This window comes from Apium graveolens, unplaced genomic scaffold, assembly GCF_009905375.1.
Source record: "Apium graveolens cultivar Ventura unplaced genomic scaffold, ASM990537v1 ctg576, whole genome shotgun sequence".
Classification (NCBI taxonomy): Eukaryota; Viridiplantae; Streptophyta; class Magnoliopsida; order Apiales; family Apiaceae; genus Apium; species Apium graveolens.
This window is the reverse complement of record NW_027419082.1, coordinates 27806-50642: the sequence shown is the minus strand read 5'-3', so window position 1 is coordinate 50642 and position 22837 is coordinate 27806. Positions and strand designations below refer to the sequence as shown.

General features: G+C 32.2%; 2 protein-coding genes across 2 annotated transcripts; one reads left to right on the top strand and one right to left on the bottom strand.

Moving 5' to 3' along the window:
- The first annotated feature begins 9261 nt into the window (after positions 1 to 9261).
- On the top strand, positions 9262 to 10067 carry LOC141702803 (uncharacterized). The gene is made up of 2 exons (XM_074506415.1): positions 9262 to 9505; positions 9571 to 10067. Exons 1-2 carry the CDS (start codon positions 9262 to 9264, stop codon positions 10065 to 10067), a joined length of 741 nt encoding a protein of 246 aa, XP_074362516.1.
- An 8084-nt stretch (positions 10068 to 18151) lies between these two features.
- LOC141702802 (tubulin alpha-2 chain-like) lies at positions 18152 to 20632 on the bottom strand. The gene is given in 9 exon segments (XM_074506413.1): positions 18152 to 18309; positions 18312 to 18684; positions 18895 to 19131; positions 19222 to 19296; positions 19388 to 19414; positions 19919 to 20160; positions 20330 to 20355; positions 20476 to 20533; positions 20620 to 20632. Coding segments are annotated over 9 exon segments (1209 nt in total).
- Between the last annotated feature and the right edge of the window lie 2205 nt (positions 20633 to 22837).

The window sequence follows — 22837 nt, the reverse complement described above, 5'->3', positions numbered from 1 at the left end:
GGTTGTTTCAATAATTTCAGGTTTAAAGTAGGATGGCTTGCACCCTAAAGCTCGTATTTAGTAATTTGTGTTGTAGTAAGTTTTTGAAAGTTAATTTAGTTCGGTGTGGTTCGACCATACTCTAATCCATGCTACAAGAAATAGAGTTTTTACCAACCATCAAATCGGTCGTTATAAGACAAAGATAATCGGTATTAACGAATAACAATGGAAGCATAATGGCCGTATTATTCCTGGCCGCTATTTACTTTTTGGTCAAATTTTACGGTAACTGACCCGGAGTAGTGCCACGTGTGCATGCCATGTGTCAGCGCCCAATTTAAATGGCTTGGCCCACGACCTGATATGTCAGTATCACGTTGGGCACATGTACTTGCACCTCAATTTAGCACGCGAACTCCGATAATGTATTTTGACCGCATTTCAGTGATTCTAAATTTGTTAGGACCGCCTGCCAGTCAATATAGTTTGTCGGTATAAGGAGCGGCCGAGTTGGTCATTATCATTCCATAGACGTTATTGGGTTTTACCTAGTAAAGACCAATATATACCGACTAGTAGGTAAGGATACACCTATTTTTTCTTATTAATGTGGTCGATATTTTATATTTGTAGTCAGTATAGGTTGCCTAGAAATTGTTACTTTTAGTTGTTATTGATGTGATTTTTATGTCTAATGTTTTTGAACTTAATACATGACATTTCTATCAAAAACAACATATGATTTTGGATACTTTTAAAGTCATCTATAGGGTTTACTAAGTTCCAGCCATCAAGTTTTTTTTTAGGTTGATACGAAAATCTTATCGTAAACAATGAAGGCTTCGCTCCAAAAAGAATTAAAATATGTCGAGGTAACATTCTTTCATATATATTAACTCAATATTTTTTATATATTAATTTTTTTCATTAGTATCTATTTTTGACTTAGTTTTTTGCCCCATACTTTCCAGTTTAAGCAATATTTATAATATTGATATGTGAAATCTCACTAACAAGTCAATATTGATTGTTTAATGCAAATTGCATACATTGAAGATGATATATATTGAAACCATAGAAAAAAAGCATCCCCCTCCTAGTGTCTACTTAAAGACGTGCATTGGACTTGTTAACCGAAGCGAGGCTTCAAAATCTATCAAACAAATTAAATTTTACTAACTTAATTCCAAAATTTCAATTTTACATTTTTTTTTATAATAATTTCTTGATTCCTAAAATAACATGTTAAAATAGGTGTAATTAAATATCCATAAAAAGTTAAATGTAAGGATAAAATATAACTAAAATCTACTTATGAATCAACTAAATAGTTAAATTGATCAATAATGATTACTTGAGATAGTTTAAATAAATTTAAATTTACATAAATAATATATTTAAGATTAAAGCATTGATACACAAGTAGATTATTTATATTAAAATAACATAATTGGATTCCAATAAAAATATAAATAAATACATATTAAGTATCATCATATGTTATAAATGAATTGATTCATTTATATTATTATTTTAAATTTCAAGTTTAGTTAATACTCAGTGTGTCCCATTCATTATATATACTTTCCTTTTTGTCTCATGTCACATTCATTTCCATACATTTTAAAACTTATCAAAAGTTGTAAAATTTTTAATATCAAAAATTAACTACACCCAATTAAATCCATCACTTTCTTTTTCCGATGTCCCATTCATTTCTGTACATTTCTATGCTATAAGAACAAAACATATAATATAATATTTCATTAGGTAGCTAATAACTATTCGATGGTTCAACTATCATTTTGTGATAGCCACTGATAGAGTAGGTTATCTATGTAAAGAAATTGTAGCATTTTTCATGTAAATCTCAACTTATGGTCAATATTGTAATTGTTCATTTCATAATCATCACTGACACAATGGATAGATAGAATAGGATGGCTAATGTAAATACTAGATGCCATGTAATTCTAGTTAAATGAAGTAAGCTATAAGTAGCTATGAAGAATGAACTTTCAATGGCTAATGGATCTTCCCATCAATGGCTAAGAAGATTACAATGTCAATTGCTAAAGTAACAAGTAGCAATTGATAGTGACTTTACTAAGGAGAGATACCAGAGCAGAGATACATGGGTGATAAAAGATCTCAGTTTAAAAAATGGAAGTCAAGACAAAATGAGTATGTGATCTTGGATAGTGAAAAAGTAGATATATTCCATTTCCATCCAAGGAAAATTGGACGGATATTCAAAGGAATATATTAAGATAAAATCTTGTCTCATTTGTCAAGTCTCATAGGAAAGAGAATGAAGAAGCATTGTAATTGTATGAGCAGTGTATTCTCTAAAAAATAATAAACTAGGATTTTAATAGAGCTTAGTTAAGAGCACCATCCCTTAGAAAAATGTAAAAAGCAACTGTGAAATTCTTGTAATTTACATAGATTATTTGTTAAATATATAACTCAGATTGCAAGTCAAAAAAACTACATGTATTCTTATTTCAATTTAACAATTGTTCAAGCCAAAAAGTTGAATTTTTTTAATTTGTATTCAACCCCCTTCTACTAATATATCGATTGTTGGAACATATATTCTTCCACTACACTAATTTTATACATTAAATATTAAATATTAATTGGCCCCATTTCTAAAATCTAATTAATGATAACCTGCAAATATAATGTTAAAAGTTACCACCTCGGTGCCATTCCCATTTCTCTACTATTTATAGTCAAATTTATTATAGTTTGAACATGAATATATGTTTATATTTTGAAAAATTGAAAAATTAATTTTGATACTTTATCTTATAAACTTTTTATAACATTTTCTATTAATTTATACGCTTAACAATACTTATTAAATATTAGTTAAAGTTGGTTCTGTTGGACTTTAAAAAAGTCAAGTTAGACAAGGAGGGAGTAATATTTAGAGTATTGTAGATTTCCAACCAACAACCAATATTCAACAGCCTAATAATTCTAAAATAAACTATTAGAATAAACAATAAAAAATTATTATTTAAAACGTGCACAACAGTATTATTAATGACAATTTTGTACTAATTTACAGTTCACCAAGCTTGTCTCTCTTGGCCATGAGCAGTTGATTCCTAATGAGATGGAGAAAACAGGTCATCACTAGTGTCTTTGGGATTGGCGTGAGCAGGTAAAATTTTCTAGCAAACTTTTCACCATTTTTGATGTCAAATCTATATTAAAATTATATTCTCATATGTAATGCATACACCACTCACATTATCTTCTCATATATTATCAGGGTAATAAAAGGTTCCCAACATTTGAAGACGTCAAACGGTACATCTAATCTCGGCCTTCCCTCTGCTGAGAAGAATGGAAACAAGCTGTTGATGAGAATTTTTATTGTATGTTATATATTGGTACAGCGAGACCTAAATGTCAAATAATTTCATCTATTAGCATTTACATACATGAGCAATTTTTTTGCAGGAAAGGTCGGCCCTGGAACAGCAGGACTCGCAGGAAAGATTCACAGCTAGGACTTCTTTGTGTTGAAGATCTTCGAACCATTTTTCTGTTAAGTACTATAAGTTGTTGTACTTGACTCAGTATTCTCTCTAGATGGTGTACCCTATTTTGGTTGCTGTAATAGTTGTTTGTTAGAGTTCAGGATATAAATCTATATAGGCAATTTACATTGAGTAATGCTAGAGGGAAAAAAGATAGTTACAAAAAATTATCACAAAATGACATGGCATGGGTGATGTGACACAATGAAAAAATTTAATTGGTCCTATTAATGTAACTGCACGGGGTCATTTATATTTAGTCAATCAACATGTGACATGTGTTATTTATAACTATTTTAGTAACTCATTTTGTAGCTCTAACATTTTCCATTTACATTTATATGTACGAATGTTGGTTTTTTATAACCTAGACAGTTAAATTGATAGCTACCTAAAACGACATCTAGATTGCCTAAAGAAAGCGACTTCAAAGTAGCTTGGGAATGACACCCTAACACAAAGAACTAACTAGGCTATGCAAGCATACATAGGCTATGCAATATGTTTAAAGTTGAATGTCACAAGTTTTGTGTGGGAGAAGATATTGACGCGTACACATTCAAAGGAGGCATGAATCAAATATATTCAATTATGAATATCACAAGGTGGAGTTGGGCTTTTTTACCATTAAATATTAATATATTGGAACTTATGTACTTTAATTTATGCAATATATATATATATATTATATTATATATATATATATATATATAGAGAGAGAGAGTGGCAATCCATGCCGGGCTTCCTTAGGTAGAGGTGCGTAAAAATTATTATTTAAAAAATATAAATACAAATTTTTTTTTTCATTTTTAATCACATATAGTTACAAATTTTAATTACCAAATTAAAAATAAAGTTGCACAGGTTTTTATTAAAAAAATTATTGAAATTTGATGAAATAGTTTAAAGTGGGTCTGTATAGAATCACAGTAAAACCACACTTATCCCAAATTATTTCACAGTAGAATCAAATTTAAAATCATTTTTTTTAAAATTTCAATTTTTAAACGTTTTACTATATTTAAATATAATTATTATTATACATTAGTAACGAATTTGAGGAAATTTTACGATATAATTAAGGGTTATCTACGGTTCTCTATATAAAAAAATATATATAGGGGATACTCCAATACAAACCAATTTTTAAATTAGAAAATAAAAACCAACCTAATCCGCTTAAATTATAACAACCCAGCCAACCAACGACGGTTATATCTCTTTAAACCAATATCTTAGGTTTTATTTCTTTCTCCGTGGTTCAAACACATATATATATACAGGCTTCATCATAACTATACATGTATACAAAGGACTCCTCGTATTCACGACTCCAACAACTCTGATCATCACCGAAAAATCCTAATATTTCAACTAAGTCTATTTTCACTACCAATTAATACATCAAATTGCATGAAAATAAAAATGAGGCAACTTATGATTGATCACCTATTTCAACTCTCATGCACCATTTTCCTTTAAAACCATCAGCATAATCATGATGTATTTATGATGCATGAACATATAAATAATCATGATGTATCTATTATACATGAATAAATAATTATCAGATTTTAATGGCTAGCAATTTCTACAGCTAAACCATTAAAACCACTTATTCGTACTACAAATATCACTAATATATATTGAATAAATGACTAATTTATATTCCATTAAATTAGTTATTTGTGCCTTTTAATCAATATTCATAATTGTATTTATAAAAACAATAATAACCTACTTGTTATAATTGTTAGTATCTACTACAGATTTGTATGCGTGATGGTGCCGGTGTGTAATTTAGCGATTTGTGCCTTTTAATCAATATTCATAACTGTATTTATAAAAATAATAATAAACTACCCGTTATAATTGTTAGTATCTACTACAGATTTGTATGTGTTAGTGATAGTGGTGGTGTGTAAATGTTGTAAGATATATATATATATATATATATATATATATATATATATATAGCAGTTCATATTTTCGAAGTTTATTCTCAAATTTTCTCAAATTGTACACAAAGACTAGCAGATTGCTTTCAGTTATATAATCAAAAGCGTTTCCAAGTAATTTCAAATCCTATTTTTGTTCTTATCATGTTTTAATATTTTGTGTTAATTCTTATGTTTTGCCATGAGTTAGTTATATATATATAATATGCATACCATGTCTTAGTCTTACTATATTACTCTTTCCTACTGTTTATATTAATATTTGTTAATGTTTATACTAATATTTGTTGGTCCTATAACGTCCGTTTGGTATCAGAGCCATAAGGGAGTTGTAATATTGTTGACTACTATTTCTCTGTTCTTAGTTCTTAACTTTTGTAGCTAAACCCTTGCCGAGTCGTTTTACCTAGTTTATCGGTTATAAGTCCATAAGAGGCAGTAAACCCGTTTTCTCTAGGATTGTAAGCAAAAGCTTAGCCTACGTCTTTTTTGTACCTAGAACATGGATTCTGTATTCTGCAGAATTACATCCCTTTCAAACTCTTCCACTAGTACGTCAAACTCAAGAAATATTACACATAGTGAGGAAACCAAAGTCGAAAACCTCCAAAAAGCAATAGATCGTTGGGACATCCCAAAAATCCCAAAAAGCCAAGTTTATGATACAAAATGGTATAGTTCAAGTTCTTCCATCAAAACCGAAGAAAGGGATGACATACACCTATCAAAATCATTCGAAATAATTCACCTTCTCACCAAAAGTTCCCTATTGAAACTATCAAAATCATACAATTACATTCATATCGATCTAGTCCAAGTAAGAATTAAGTCCTTAACCAAAGAAGGATTAGACACCTCAATATTAGCAATGTTAAGAGATGCTAGATTCCTTGAGTTCAATGACTCTCTATTAAGTTCCATAAAATCAAGTCTATATAATGGACCCATCTCTTTTAGTTGCTATCCAAATTAATCCATTTCTCTTAAAGACATAATCCATAACATGACACTTCAAGTTAAAACTCACAACTATAAATTGTTAGAAGGATCAATTCCGGTTGCTTTAATCTTTTGAATTCATTACAAAGCAATAATGTCCATTGGTGATGAAGGGGAAACCGTATTTTGGTTTGGTGGTAATTGACTTTGTTTATAGAAAGGGTGAGATATATTGGAAGAATAATCTACACCACCCATAGATGTATTGGGTATATCTGATGTAGAGTATCTTGGTCCTGAGGAAGTGTTAATGATAGAAGGAATTTGAGAAATACTTCCTAAATTTAAGGTTCTTGAGGAAGCATCAAAATATCGAGAACTAATAAAAGGGGCTCGGGATGATCGATCAAATGCAAGAGTGACTCTTCCATTATCATCTTGGTGAACTTGGTGTATTTGTGTGTTTGGTTCTAATCTTTCCGGTAATCTAGGGCGGGCTACCCCTTCTAAAACCCATTCAGTGGGAAGGGAAATGTCATGCCATTTTATGGATCAAGGAATAACTGTGTTAGACCTTGAAAGGTCAATTTGAAGAAGGATGGTTTCTCCTTTGATGAAAACATTTTTATGCCCATCATCACCAATAGATATTATTGCTTTATAATGAACACACACACACACATACACACACATATATATATATATATAGGGTAGCACTCCATGTATACCCTCTTATATAGAGAATCGTGGAGAACTATTATTTAAAAAATATATAAAATATATAATTATTTTATTTTTCATCATATATAGTTATAAATTTTAATTATCAAGTTAAAAATTGAAGTTACACGATTTTTTATTTAAAAAATCATTGAAATTATTAAAAAAGTTTAAATCAGTTCTATAGCAGAATCACAGTAGAATCACAATTTTTAAAAATTATTCCACTGTAGAATCAAATTTAAAATCACGGAATTATATCAAATTTTAATTGTTAAACTTTTTATTATATTTATTATTCTAGATTAGCATTGAATCATATACTTTTTAAAATAAAATTTACAATTTATGATGAGATTCTATAATAAAAACAATGGTTCTCCATAGAAGATGGTTCTCCACGGAATGAAGGCATATATATATATATATATATATATATATAGGGGATACTCCAATACAAACCAATTTTAAATTGGAAACTAGAAATCAACCTAATCTACTTAAATTATAAAAGCCCAGCCCAACTAACCGGGGTTTTATTCTTAAATTTTGTTAAACTAATATCTTACATTTTGTTTTGTTCTTCGTGTTCAAACACATAGATACACATGATGATTTGGTATATATATAGTGATCTTGGTAGCTGCAGTGAAGAAGATGTCAAAAAAAGTCCGTATGAAGTTTATTTACATGTTCAGGAAATGAAGGAATAAGGTTGAAGTCATTAGAAGCAGTTATCAGGGTTAATGTGAAGACCTGGAGGATTATAATTGAAGTTGAATCGATATTATAGAGAATTTAATAGCGGTTTGTATAGTTATAATACGAAGGCCTGAGAAAGGAACTAGTCGCCTGTGAATCAGACCAATTACACTAGGCATCAATGATCCGTGAAGAGAAACTAAGTATTATTTTCAGAAAAATTGTTTAGTGGTATTCATAATCAAGGTTAATGTTGATGGATTTAATTATGAGGACCTGAGGATTATAAGATTTTAAGACAGAAGACTTTAAGATATAAAGGACTACAACTTATTGCATACAAAAATGGCTTAAAGGCTTCAAAATACTCTAATTACAAGCTTTTAGACTTGTATTTGTCGATTTGTAGGAATAAATGAAAGCCTTTGGTCGATTTATAATAATTCTCTCTCCTCTTAGAAATTTGTAGCACTCTAGAAAGCATACTGGCAACTTGTAGCATCCTAGGAAGTGTCAAGTCACCACCAAGCTTCTTTCCCCTCTCTTTGGTTGAGTTCTAAGGAAGTAAAGACTTCATTTGATATATTATTATGGTCGATTAGGAGTAGTACAAGGTCAACATTTAGCTTCAAAAAAGCAAAAGTAGCTTCAAGGGCCCCATGGTCGATTTCTAGAAAGCCTAACATCTACATTGCCGACTTGTAGCACCCATGTGCCTTTATGAGGTCGAATTCTAGCTACAAGAAAACGTATAAGTCGATTTGTAGCTCCCAATGCAATCTATTGCCAACTTGTAATTTGTACAAGTATTCTATTGTTGACTTGTAGCCCTTTGTTTGTGTACACCTCCAACAGAGAAACATCATCACCCTCTATGATGTTTCACATAAAGTAATAAGTTGTTAAAAGTTAAACTTGATTAGTCTGGTTCATGTATCTAGTATGTTATTAAGTTCATGCATGATTATTGATGTCTAGTTCAGTGAATTAGGAAGTCCAGGAGATAATCTTTATTACTTATTCATGTACCAAGCTCACTGCTGGAACTATAAATTGACAGCCTACAATCAGTTGTAAGAATAAGAAGAAGAAAAGTCTGTTATATACCAGTTGTCTCCAGTTTACATATTAGATAGTTTCTTCTGTTTGTTTGCCAACAGAGTGGCATCAGAGCTTGTGAAAAAATGAGTAACTCATTTCCTTTTGTTGTGCCTAAACTTACCAAGGAGAACTATGGCCATTGGTGTCTTCGCATGAGAGCATTGTTGGGCTCACAGGATATATGGGAGACTTTTGACAAAGGTTTTCAAGAACCAGAGAATGAAGCCATCTTGAATCAAAATTAAAAGAATGTGTTGTAGCAAATTCAGAAGAAAGATCAGCATGCTCTCTCCATCATTCACATGGGCTTAGATGAAGCCATGTCTGAGAAAGTTGCTGTAGCAACTAAGGCAAAAGAAGCCTCAGAAATATTGGAGAACAATTTCAAGGGAATCGATAACATAAAAAAGGTCCGTCTTCAAACTCTACGCGGTGAATTTGAAGCATTACATATGAAGGAAACTGAATCAGTCCAAGACTATTTTACAAGAGTATCCTCAGTGGTCAATCAAATAAAGCGTTACGGAGAAAAGATTGATGATGAACGTATTAATGATAAAATTCTCAGATCTCTCAACACTAAGCTAAGCTTGTCGGAGTCTCTATTGAAGAAGCAAATGATACGGAAGCCATGTCTATCGATCAACTCATGGGATCTATACAAGCATATGCAGAGAGATTAATAAAGAAGGAAAAACCAGATTCTCACACTCTTCAAACTAATGTCTCGTATGGAGAAAATAACATGAAAGAGCAGAAACAATACCAAAAAAGAGTACAAAATCATGAACGAGGAAGAGGCCGAGGCAGAGGTGGAAATTTTGGTCGAGGTCGTGGCCGATCTACCGAAAGCCAAACTTTTAATAATGAAAGGACATTCAACTACTCAAGAGGACGTGGAAATCATGTTGCTAAAAGAGGCGGATACAGAAGGTATGATAAATCAAATATTCAATGTTATGCTTGCCAAAAATATGGTCATTATGCCAATGAATGTAGGAACTCAAATATTAAAAAAGATGAGAAAGCTAATTATGTGGAAGCAAAGGAGGATGAAGAATTGCTATTGTTAATTGCAAACAGAGAAGAAAAAGATAGAAAAGTATGACATCTTGACACATGAGCAGCAAATCACATGAGTGGAAATAAGGAGCTGTTTTTAACTTTTAATGAAATGGTGATAGGAAATATTGTTTTTGGAGACGACACCAAAGTGCTAATCAGAGGAAAAGATGATGTTCTTATTCGTTCCAGAACTGGAAATCATATTCTAATTTCTCAAGTTTATTATGTTCCTAATCTGAAGACAAATATATTGAGTTTGGGACAATTACTTGAGATGGGTTATGATATTCACATGAAAGAAAATCATTTAACTTTGAAAAATGATTTGAATATGTTGATTGCAAAAGTTCCAATGACAAAAAATAGAATGTTTTTGCTCAATATTGAGGTAGATCATCCGAAATGTTTGAAAACTTGTGTTGAAGACACTTCATGGATATGGCACTTGAGATTTGGCCATCTTAATTTTGAAAGCCTAAAGTTATCATCAAATATGGTGTATGGTCTGCCCATAATCAATCATCCTAATCATATATGTGAAGAATGTATTTTCGGCAAACAAGTAAGAAGAAGCTTCCCACAAAAGGCGACATTTCGAGCAACAAAGAAATTGGAACATGTTCATGCTGATATATGCGGACCGATCAGACCTTCATCATATGGTAAAGCAAATTATTTTTTGCTTTTCATTGATGATTTTTCTCGCAAGACATGGGTTTATTTTTTGCAGTAAAAAGATCAAGCTTTTGGAGTCTTCAAGGAATTCAAAGCTCTTGTAGAGAAAGAGAGTGGTTGTTACATCAAAACTTTAAGAACCGATCGAGGAGGCGAATTTACATCCACTGAATTCAATCAGTTTTGCAAAGATAATGGAATTCATCGTTTCCTTACAGTTCCACGAACACCGCAGCAAAACGGTGTTGTGGAACGCAAGAATAGAACCATTTTAAACATGGTACGTAGCATGCTTAAAAGCAAAAATATGCCAAAGGAGTTCTGGGCGGAGGAAGTTTCATGTGAAGTATATTTGTTAAATCTATCAGCATCAAAAAGTGTTCAGGGTGTGACCCCCGAACAAGCTTGGAGTGGTAAAAAGCCTACTGTCTCGCACTTGCGTGTCTTTGGAAGCATTGCCTATATACATGTTCCTGATGAAAAAAGATTAAAGCTCAAATCTAAAAGTGAAAAGTGTGTTTTCATTGGCTACAATCCAGGCACGAAAGGTTACAAGTTTTATAATCCCGTTACTGAAAAAATTATTATTAGTAGAGATGCTCAATTTGATGAAAAAAAGTTGCTGGAACCGGGATATCTCTCAAGAAGAAGAATTTTTGATTTTTCCTCTCCTCGAAGAAGATTCGGTTGCAAGAGAAAATGTAGCTACACCGCCTCACTCACCTAATGCCTCTCGATCATCTAGTAATGATGAATCTTCTGAAGGACCAGTTCGTACAAAAAGACTTTCTGAGATTTATGCAGATTCAAGTGAGGTTGATAATCCAAGTTTCTATGTCGATTATAATCCAAGTTATTTCTGTTTATTCGTTGAAACATAACCACTGATTTTTGAAAGTGCGAAGATGAATAAAGATTGGAAGCATGCAATGGATGAGGAAATTAAATCAATCAAAAGAAATGATACATGGGAGCTCGCTACACTTCCTAAAGGTCATAAGGCAATTGGCACATAGTGGGTGTATAAAGTGAAGAGGAATGCGCAAGGAGACTCGTCGCCAAGGGATATAGTCAGAAGCATGGAATTGATTATGAAGATGTATTTGCCCCTGTTGCACGCTTGGAAACAATACGATTAATCATCTCTATGGCTGCCCAAAACATGTGGAATATATTTCAAATGAATGTGAAGTCAGCATTTTTAAACGGCTATCTCGAAGAGGAAGTATACATCCAACAACCTGAAGGATACATTATTAAAGGTCATGAAGACAAAGTTTTGAAGTTAAAGAAGGCGTTGTACCGGCTGAAGCAAGCACCTCGTGCATGGTATAGCCGAATTGATAAGTATTTTCAAGATCATGGTTTTATCAAGTGTCCAGATGAGCATGCTCTTTATATTAAAAATGATGAGAATGGAGGTTTTCTGGTAGTATGTTTGTATGTAGATGATTTGATATTCACATGAAATAATGTGCAGTTGATTGAAGAGTTTAAAAGGGCAATGACACTGGAGTTTGAAATGACAGACCTTGGTCTCATGTCATACTATTTAGGAATGGAAATGCAACAAAAAGGAAATCACATTTTTGTTTCCCAGAAAGGTTATGCAGAGAAGCTTCTAAAATTTTTTAAGATGGATAATTGTCAGTCAACAAGTACTCCTATTTCTTGTGAAACTAAATTGTCAAACTTTGATGGTAGTACCAGAATCGATCCATCACTTTATCGAAGTCTCATTGGAAGCCTCAGATATCTAACGTGCACTCGACCTGATATTCTTTATGGCATTGGTCTGATTAGTAGATATATGGAAGCACCTACTATTACTCACATGAAAATGGCAAAAAGGATACTGCGTTACGTCAAAGGTACTCTTGAATATGGTCTGAGATACTCTCCATCTACATATTTTAAACTTTATGGCTATAGCGATAGCGATTTGGGAGGAGATGTTGATGATCATAAGAGCACCACTGGGTTTATATTCTTCCTGGGAGACACTGCCTTCACCTGGTGCTCAAAGAAACAACCTATAATGACTCTCTCTACTTGTGAAGCTGAGTATGTTTTCGCTGCATTATCAGTTTGTCACGCAATATGGTTGAGAAGATTACTAAAGATGATTCACATTCCTCAAGAAGAAGCAACGCCAATATACGTTGATAATAAGTTTGTCACTGCTTTGGCAAAGAATCCCGTTTATCATGATTGCAATAAACATATCGACACTAGATATCATTACATAAGAGAATGTGTTGAAAAGAAAGAAGTGGAGTTGAACTATGTCAAGACAAAAGATCAGATTGCGGATATTTTCACAAAACCGCTGAAATTTGAAGATTTTGTTAGGCTGCGTGCTTGGATTGGAGTTACAAAAGGAGATCAAGTTTAAGAGGGGGTGTTAAAAATTAAACTTGATTAGTCTGGTTCATGTATCTAGTATGTTATTAAGTTCATGCATGATTATTAATGTCTAGTTCAGTGAATTAGGAAGTCCAGGAGATAATCTTTATTACTTATTCATGTACCAAACTCACTGTTGGAACTATAAATTGACAGCCTACAATCAGTTGTAAGAATAAGAAGAAGAAAAGTCTGTTATATACCAATTGTCTCCAGTTTACATATTACATAGTTTCTTCTGTTTGTTTGCCAACATAAGTGATATATAAAACTCCGAACCATAATGTTTCCTTCAAAAAATCTCTCTGCAATGGCCGTCTCTCGACCCTTTACTAGAAAGTGCCACCGTAGCTTATAACATCGATTTCCAACTTACTAGAGCACCATGTACACTAAACACATAAATACTGGTATCCAGAACATCATTTGTCAAGATCATCTGCTTAATGAGTCCACAAATATGCAAACCTTACATGTATCACCATCAAAACATAAACATTTATTTATAGTGCCCTTTAAATTCGCAATATACATTTTACTTATTTGAAAAATATTATATCTAGCCAATAGAGACACCACTGGTTTAGCACTCTACATCCCCAACCTTGCAATAACTCGTCCAATATAACCTTTCTGACTTAAGAGTAAATTCTGTTTCAACCTCTCTCTTCTAATCTCCATACCTAACAAATTTCTTGGCGCCCATGTCTTTCATCTTGAACTCCTCCTTAAGTTGAGATTTCAGCCGATCTTTATGTAGGTTTGCATTTTAAAGTAATAAGCATGTCATCCACATACAAATATATATATAGATATAATCACATTCATGAAGTTTTCAAATATAAACACATCGTACTTACTTTTGGGGCACCCATGCTTTTGAATGGAGGAATCCTGACACGCCATATCTTGAAAATATGTATTCTATTTCCTGAAAATTGCTACTATATTATAGTAATAAAGTGAAAATTGTCTTTTCAGAAGCAAATATTGTACGAGTTAATAGGGAATTGAACTTCATTGTTGTGCAACGTCTACACCCATATACCATCAGGATGGTGCGGAGTTTCATCTACCGCATCAGCCCATATACATATTTATGTAATATGTATCAGCTTTTGACACGCATATGGAGAATACATATCACGACTTGATATGCATGATGATAATGCGCATCACCCCATTTATTTAAAAAAAGAAGTAACGGTGCACGGTTTGGCATATCTGGTGGGTAAGCTGGGCCAAACATCTTGAAAAGTGGTAATTTTGGTGATTATCTATTTTTGAAAGTTAATTTATTTAATAAAAAATATTACAAATAAGATGTCGATCTAGTTGGCTAGCTCTAATCTAAATATATGTCAGATATATGTTGTGAATTATTATGACTAATATTTTTGGAATTTAATTATGTATGAATCTTTATGAATATTGGTACTTTTAAAGTTGTATACTCTTATAGATTTTACTATGCTCTATATATCTTATGGAATACTTGCATTAAACAACAAAGATAATTCTACTTGGAGGAATTTGATCATGGGTTATCAAGTTGACATTCTTTTATTTAAATTTGTTATTATTATTTTCAAATACAATTAAAGGATCATATACTAGAATATTAAAAAAAATAGAGTATTATTTTTAGTAATATTTTTTCCAGTTAGCAATATACCTAATCATGCTTATATATACCTGTTCTTCACAAGCAGAGAAAAAATCTCATCATAATCCATTCCTTTCTTTTATGCATACTGCTTCGCTATGAACCTCGCCTTGTACCTTGTATCACCTTATTTTAAGATGCCTTCTCTTTTCTTGTACACCCACTTGTAACCAATAGTTTTTCAACCTCTAGGCAATGGGAGTAAATCCCAAGTTTGGTTCATTTCTAGTCACTGAACCGTCTCTTCTTCCATCAGTGCCAACCAAATCTCACTATTACTATTTTGAATATCTTCTTTGAAGGATATATGTTCATCATTCTTCACCGAGAGTGCATATTCTACTGCAATAACTTTTCCATAGTTTTCAAATTAAGGCTTAATTTACCCAAGATTTTGAACCTCTTTATAGGCTTGTTTGATCTAACGAAGTGAAACTTTTCTTGTTTTGATCCGGCGAAGTAAAAATATCCTTGAACTGCTATTGTTCATGTGCCTGCATATTTTCAGAATGAAAAGTTTCATATCAAACTCATCATCTTCATCATCATAAATAGTTCCATGATCTTCACATTGAACATGACCAGAACCTCGATAATCTTGAGATTCTATTTCAACCACCCAAAACATAGAATTCTCAATATTATTACCACCAATCATATTAACTTTCAAGAAGCTACTATAGGAGCCTCATTAAACATAACAACCGTAATGATTATTAACTTAGTATGCTATATTATTAAAACCAAACCTTAAAAAATTTGGTTAGTAATTGAGGTGGTTTATGAGCTTATTATCTTGAAAACATACTTTTGCTTTCCTAGTTAATTTAAAAAATATTCTAATTAAAATACATTCTTTTATATAAAAATTCCTCCAGGTTTTTTTAAAGCTTTTTATACTTATTTCAGTGGGCCAATTTATCAAAAATACTTTTAAAGTGTCTAATTATCGTAAAAATAGACCAAGTATATCTTTGTTAATCCACCGTGGTTAACATATCCACCGTCTTAACTTCACTCAAAATAATGAAGAGGCTATTTTTTGAAATTCACCATACTTGTCACTACAAGAAAAACTGCTAAATACAATGATTACAAATTCGGTCACATTTAGCTACATACAACTGTTGTTGATTGTATTTAACTAAATACGATCAATTTATGGACCGAATATACATATAAAACTGATATTTATTAAGCCAACAAATATGGCACTCAAATCGAGCTCAAATTCCGAATCATCTCATTCGGGTTATCACTCATAATATGTCTCTTTGGCCTATATAGGTTAACAAAACTGTGTTGTAGAATAAACACTTTTGGACTCTCGATTTACCAACTGATGCTTCTTGGATTTAGAAGAAAATCCTTAGACTTCGCTCAAAGGCACTGTAATTTATCTCCTACTCGATTGTTATCGCGGAAAATATGTCCTTATGGTTTGAACCGTGGTAGGGAAATATTTGTCTTGCAAACACTAAATCTTCATTGATTATCTCTCAATGTGGGCTTCACCACTGTGATAAGGTAAGTAGAATTATTAGCAGGGGCTGTTGGAATCTTCCCAGACCTAACCTAAGGGACCATCACCTTGATTCGTTGCTTGATCAATGGTTACAATGCTTTGATTTCCCTCCCATCAGCTCCTCGGACCATGACTATTTACTTTGGGACGGTATTGATGCTTCTAAAATCAAGGTTTGGAACATTTGGATTCTATTCGAAATAGAGGCACTTTGGTTACTTGGCACAATGCAGGTTGGCATAAGTTACGTGTCACTCGTTACGCTCACCACATGTGGTTAACCTGTCATGGTTGACTCAACACTCTAGTGCGCCTCCACAAATTTGGTATTACTTCTTGTCAGCAATGTTATCTTTGCATTTCTGCTCATGAAACAATTAACCATCTGTTCTTGTTTTGTACCTATAGTCAGTTGGATCCTGGCCAGGTTGATGGCTTCTCTCTCGCTCTCGGTTGTTGGCAATTCTTGGCTTGAGTTTTTGCAATTTCTTCTCCACCTTGAGGACAAATCCAAGAGTTTAGTGGCCCTTTGCTACATCCAGATTTTTTTCTATCATGTCAGGCGTGAGCGGAATGCTCGTGCTCATGGTAGGGAGTCTTTGGTCCTCACAAGCTTCTCCAAGGGATCATCCACGATATTAATGCTAGACTAGCTACTTCTATTTGGTTCTCCAAAATTATTTGTAAAAGACCTGACCTTGTTACTTGTTCCTAGTTTATAGCTTTTTGGTCTTTCTATCTCCAATCTACATATTTTTAGATTGGTTATAGATAGTTTTCCTCGTTATGGCATGTCTTAGAGTTGCGAAGGGTTAATCCCCACTACTAGAAAAAAGACCTTAGACATCGGTTAAAAACCGATGTCTATGTAAAAAATGTATGATGTCTTCGCGACTGATGTTAAATGTATTTTCTCATATATATCGATTAAAAACCGATATCTATATAATATTACACATCGTTTCTGGAAAATTTCTGATGTCTAATTCACACTGATGTTATATAATTGTGTAATGTCAAGTTCAGAAATATAATATTATGACTATTAGACCTATTTAAAACTATAACACACAAGCTATATTTATAAAACAATATCGATTATAAATAAAAAACCGATGTCTATAACCTATTAGACATCGGTTGTATTTAAAGAACCGATGTTAATTTGAACAATAGACATCGATTGTTTTCTAAATAACCGATGTCAATTTGAACAATAGACATCGTTTATTTTTTAAATAACCGATGTTAATATGATAAATAGACATCAGGTGTTTATTTTTGAATTGATGTTATTGCCTTGTTTATATGTGCTAATATCCCTTTATTAATATCGAATATTAGATAATGTATTAAAAAACTTAATTCTCAAAACTCAACCAATATATATATATAATTACTCAATTAAATTCAAGATCAACAAATTCTCAATGTGTACAACTAATATCAAATATGTTAATCATTCTAAACAAAGTACAACTAATGTGTAAAATCAATCATATTTCTATTTCTAGTATTCAAGTCATCCCCTTTTGTGCGGGCTCCAATTTTCTTTACCATGCTTCTAATCAATAAAAAGAGATATGTCTCGCCTAAAAATATTCCAATCCTTTAAAAGATATCTGATGCATAAACTGAAACAGTGATGAGAGAATCAATTAGTATATATCAGTTTATAAGGTAGGTGACACTAAACAAATAGAGGACATGTGCTCACCCTTGAGTCATCAAACTTGTACCAGGTGTTTGGGGCAGAACGAAGGAAAGAGTAGTAATGCCCTGAAGTAGCATATAGATCTCAAAACTACTATAAATACACAAATGGTGAGCATATACTAAAGTTATAATTAAATGGTTATAGAACATGAAGCATTAAAAAATTACCAATATTATGCATGATATCAAACTTGTGGTCAATGCGGGAGAACATCTCAGCCACACTGGTGGAGTTTGAAATCATGCAGACAGCTCTCTGAACCTTGGCAAGGTCTCCGCCAGGAACAACAGTAGGGGCTGATAGTCGATTCCACACTTGAATCCTGTTGGGCACCAGTCAACAAACTGAATTGTCCGCTTGGTCTTGATAGTTGCAACAGCTGCATTGACATCCTTGGGGACAATATTACCACGATACATCAAACAGCAAGCCATATACTTCCCATGATGAGGATCACACTTGGCCATCATGGAGGACGGCTCAAACACAGTGTTGGTTATTTCAGCCACAGAGAGTTGCTCATTGTATGCCTTTTCAGCTGATATGATAGGGGTATATAATGAAAGCATGAAATGGATCCGTGGATATGGGACCAAGTTGGTCTGGAACTCAGTCTTATCCACATTCAGAGCACTATCAAATCGCAGAGATGTAGTCAAGGAGGAAATCACATGAATTAAACATATACAGACCAAATGATTAGGAATACTAAAGAACTAGCATTAGAAGAAATTCAGAAAATATAATTCCCCTATACCATCTTCCCGAAGAGAATGAGCAAAAATGTTCGGGTGTGTTTCGGTGAAGTTAAAAAAATGTACACAGGTCCAGATAAGAATGTAAAAACAATAAAATTTAGATAAAATCATGAAGAGTGATACCTGAGAAACAAGCCTGTTAAGGTTGGTGTAGGTGGGACGCTCAATGTCTAGCGAGCGCCTACAAATGTCATAAATGGCCTCATTGTCCAGAAGAATAGAGACATCGGTGTGTTTCAGGAGTGAATGGGTTGAAAGGACACTGTTGTAGGGTTCAACGATAGAAGTTGAAACCTGTGGTGATGGGTAGACAGTAAACCCAAGTTTGGACTTCTTCCCATAGTCAATCGACACTTCTTCCTAGCAGTTTTCACAAATGAACTTTGTATCTAGATCTTCTATCTTTTCAAGCTTTGTAAACGATTCAAGAGCAGCCTGGAGGGTGGTTACATCTTTAATCTCCAGGCTCAAATCAATGGAGGGCTCATAAGTATCAGATAAGTGCTCGTAATTGCAACATTTCAGCTGAAATTTTTTAACACATACAAAGAGTCATTTATATGTGAATGAGTAAAAGAGATTTATGTAAAAACTAAGCATTTAATTACAAGATTACCTTGCTTACTAGGCGACCACCAAAAACCTGTTTGACAAAGTTATCATTATTTGCACACAAAGTTGTATCCTTTGACTTTGAATCACTACAACACCTCTGGAGTCTATCAAGAAAGCATTGCCACGTATGCAGCAGTTTCAGTATAGACCACAAACCCAAACAACATTTCGTTAACTTTAGAAATGAAAAAATCCAGGACAAGATACCCATTGATAATCATCATAAGGGAAACTGTAGAACATACCCTGTATTATCAGTAGAACATACCCTATATCTAGCCTCACTTTGCATAAATTGATAGCTATTTACCAACTCTTATAATAGTCCATTTAACAAACTAATTCTAATCTAAAACCACAATTTGACAAAATCTTTTTATTAAAAAAACCGACACAATAACAGTTGGGTAATTTCACTCCACCACAAAATCATCAAATACTAATACAATATCAAACTTGATGCATTACATAAAATATACAACACAAAACATAAAATTAATTACGAACACGGAGATACACATAATAATCATACCTTAAAAGACCAATTTTCGCGATAAAATTGACAAACAACGCTATCACTAGCATTAACAACAGAAAAGAACTCCTTCTCGACATAAATCTCCAAGTACTCACCATAACCTAACACAACCCCTTGTCTCCTCTTCTCGGCCATTTTCTTCATCTGCTGTAACCTCCGCTCTCTCAAAACCTTGATATCCTCCAAATCGAGACGATCTAGAGCTGAGATCTCATTGTCTATCTTATCTTCCACCGCTATCAATACCGTTAACACTTGCTTATCCAAGATCTTTCAAATTCTCCAATTATTATAATCAGCAAAACACACACATAGACACTCTCTCTCTCTCTATGACTCATCTATCTCTATCTCTCTCAGTTTAAGATTAATGGAAAATTTAAGACTACGAAAGTGAATACAAACCTGTAAAGCTCAACGAACCTCTGAACCTGTTGAAAAAAAGAGAGAAACAAAATTTAAAAAACAAAACCCAATAATAATTAAGAACTAAATCGAGATGAAGAATATCAGGATTAAATTTTTAAGCAATACATCAGAAACCCACACACCAAATTTCAATATTAGTCAACAAGGTATCAAAATCAAAACCTTTACATACTTTAAGAACTAAAACAAAAAACATCCATTAATCACCAAAAAACACAGAAAATTAGAAAGTCAACATAAAGTTGTCTTGGTATATATTAGCAAACAAGATCTGTCCATATCGAATGTTGAGTAGTGTTCCACAAATGCCTATGCTACTGCATCTTCAATCGCCTGTTAACCCGAACATAATAGAATGAAATCATAAAAGCCAAAAATATCATAACATTTATGCATATATATAAATCGCGAAACAGCTCATTGGCCACTGTTGAAGGATAAAAACAGATTTTCAATTCAATTATCTTAAACCTAATTGAACAAACAAACCTGTTCAGAAATTAAGGTTTCTCGTCGATGAAGTTTGAGTAATTGAAGGTGTTCTTCAATTCCGGGTTTAATTGAAACCATATATACTTGCAATCAACTGACATGGTGTGTGTGAGAGAGCCAGAGAGATGGAAGAGAAAGAGAACCAGAGAGATGGAAGAGAGAGACCAGAGTGAACTGAGAGAGAGAGGAAAATAATTTGGTAATGGGGAAACGGGTTTTTTTGTTAATGGGGAATATTTGGGGAATAAAGGGGGGAAAGTTTCCGCGTATTTTTTTTTTAATTTTTTTAAGCTAACCATCGACAACGGTTGTAAAATATAACCAATGTCTATAAGACAAAGACATAGGTTATATAAAAAACCGATGTCTAACTAACGTTTCTCATTTTTGAAAAATAATTATAGACAACAGTTATTTTCTCGACCGATATCTAATATAAGCATTAACATCGGTTTTAAAATAACTCATATCTAAAAGAACTTTAACATCGGTCGTCTGAGCAACCGATGTCTAAGGACCGATGTGTATTGACAGAATTCTAGTAGTGCCCTTTGTTTATAATACATCAAATTTAGCAATAAAAAAAATATTAAAATTTATTCAAGATGTAGTATCATAACTAAAAGAATATTTTGCGTAAATTCAAATAGTTATATTAATGAAAGATATAAAAGAACATAAGTAAAATATATTGGTCACTAGTTTACCTAGATTCATTCGTATATATTTTTGATTGGGTTATGCGGATTGTTAAATATTTCATAAAAATTAAGTAATAATTTTATTATGAAATATGTAATTTTGTAAAATTGATGTGAAAAATTATATTATATTTTAACTCTATTCAATTTTTGTCTTGTAAAAAATTATTTGATGTTGAGAGAAATATTTGAATATTTTCTAAAACATGAAAAAATAATTCATTTAAAATACATTTTGTGTAAAAAAAAGTTTAAATATAGGTATTATATATATGTTATGTAGCTTCCCTTCACTAATCTAAGGGCGAGACATGAGTTCATCTCATCTAACTGCCAGACATGAGTTTTAGATGTGTCCGCTAGGTCTCATTGCACAAGATAATCCATCTAAACCTAATTTATATCCCTAATTCAATGTGATCTAATCCAATCCAATCATTTTCAACCTAGAGAACATCGTGACCTAGTCCAAATTATTTTATCGTCATGGGTTGTAAGTTTATTTTTCAATTTCATATCTATAAATTTTGCTATTTATAAGTTTAAATCATGATTATCTCTCTATCCCACTATTGTATCTTGTTTTCATGGATTATAAGTTTATTTTGTATTGTTTAGATCTATGAATTTTACATTAGATAAGTCTTAAATCATAGTTATGTTATAGTGAAACATAGAAGTTATAGAGAAAATATATTTTCCAATTAATTTAGTTATAATTCTTAAAAAATTAAAACGTGCTCTGATCCAAAATTTTATTATAAATTTATCATTATAGATTTTTATGATTGTATGTAAAATTGATGATGATGAGTTTTTTATTGCCGGCATGAAAATATGAGAAAATAAATAAATTATATTTATTTTATTTTATTCACTTAGGGTCTCAAATGTGTTGTTCCAAATAATTAATTTTGGTATGTTTGTTTATGACATGTTTTTGAGTGTACAGTTTTTTACACTTTCCATTTTGTATGTGTTGTATTATATACACAAGGTTTAATGACTTTAAAATTTTTCAAAATTGTGTTCATATTATATAAAATTTTCATTTATAAGGAAGTTAATCCAAAAATAAGTGAACTAAATTAATGATTTGTTATTACCTTTGGAAATTTGAACTTGGTGCTCAATAACTTATCTAATATATGCTTAATATATGCTGAGGTTATTATTTTACTTGAAATGTAGAGAACTGAATTTATAATTTTATATACAATTTCCTATATATAAAATGAAATTTCTTTTATGTACGACATATATGAGAAACAATAGAATGTTTTACTAAAAT

Bases quoted from the DNA above. Each gene is read 5' to 3' on its own strand.
- LOC141702803 (XM_074506415.1), top strand. From the start codon at position 9,262: ATGGGCTTAGATGAAGCCATGTCTGAGAAAGTTGCTGTAGCAACTAAG. The intron at 9,506-9,570 runs GTATTAATGATA...TCTCTATTGAAG, and splicing joins AGAAAAGATTGATGATGAAC to AAGCAAATGATACGGAAGCC.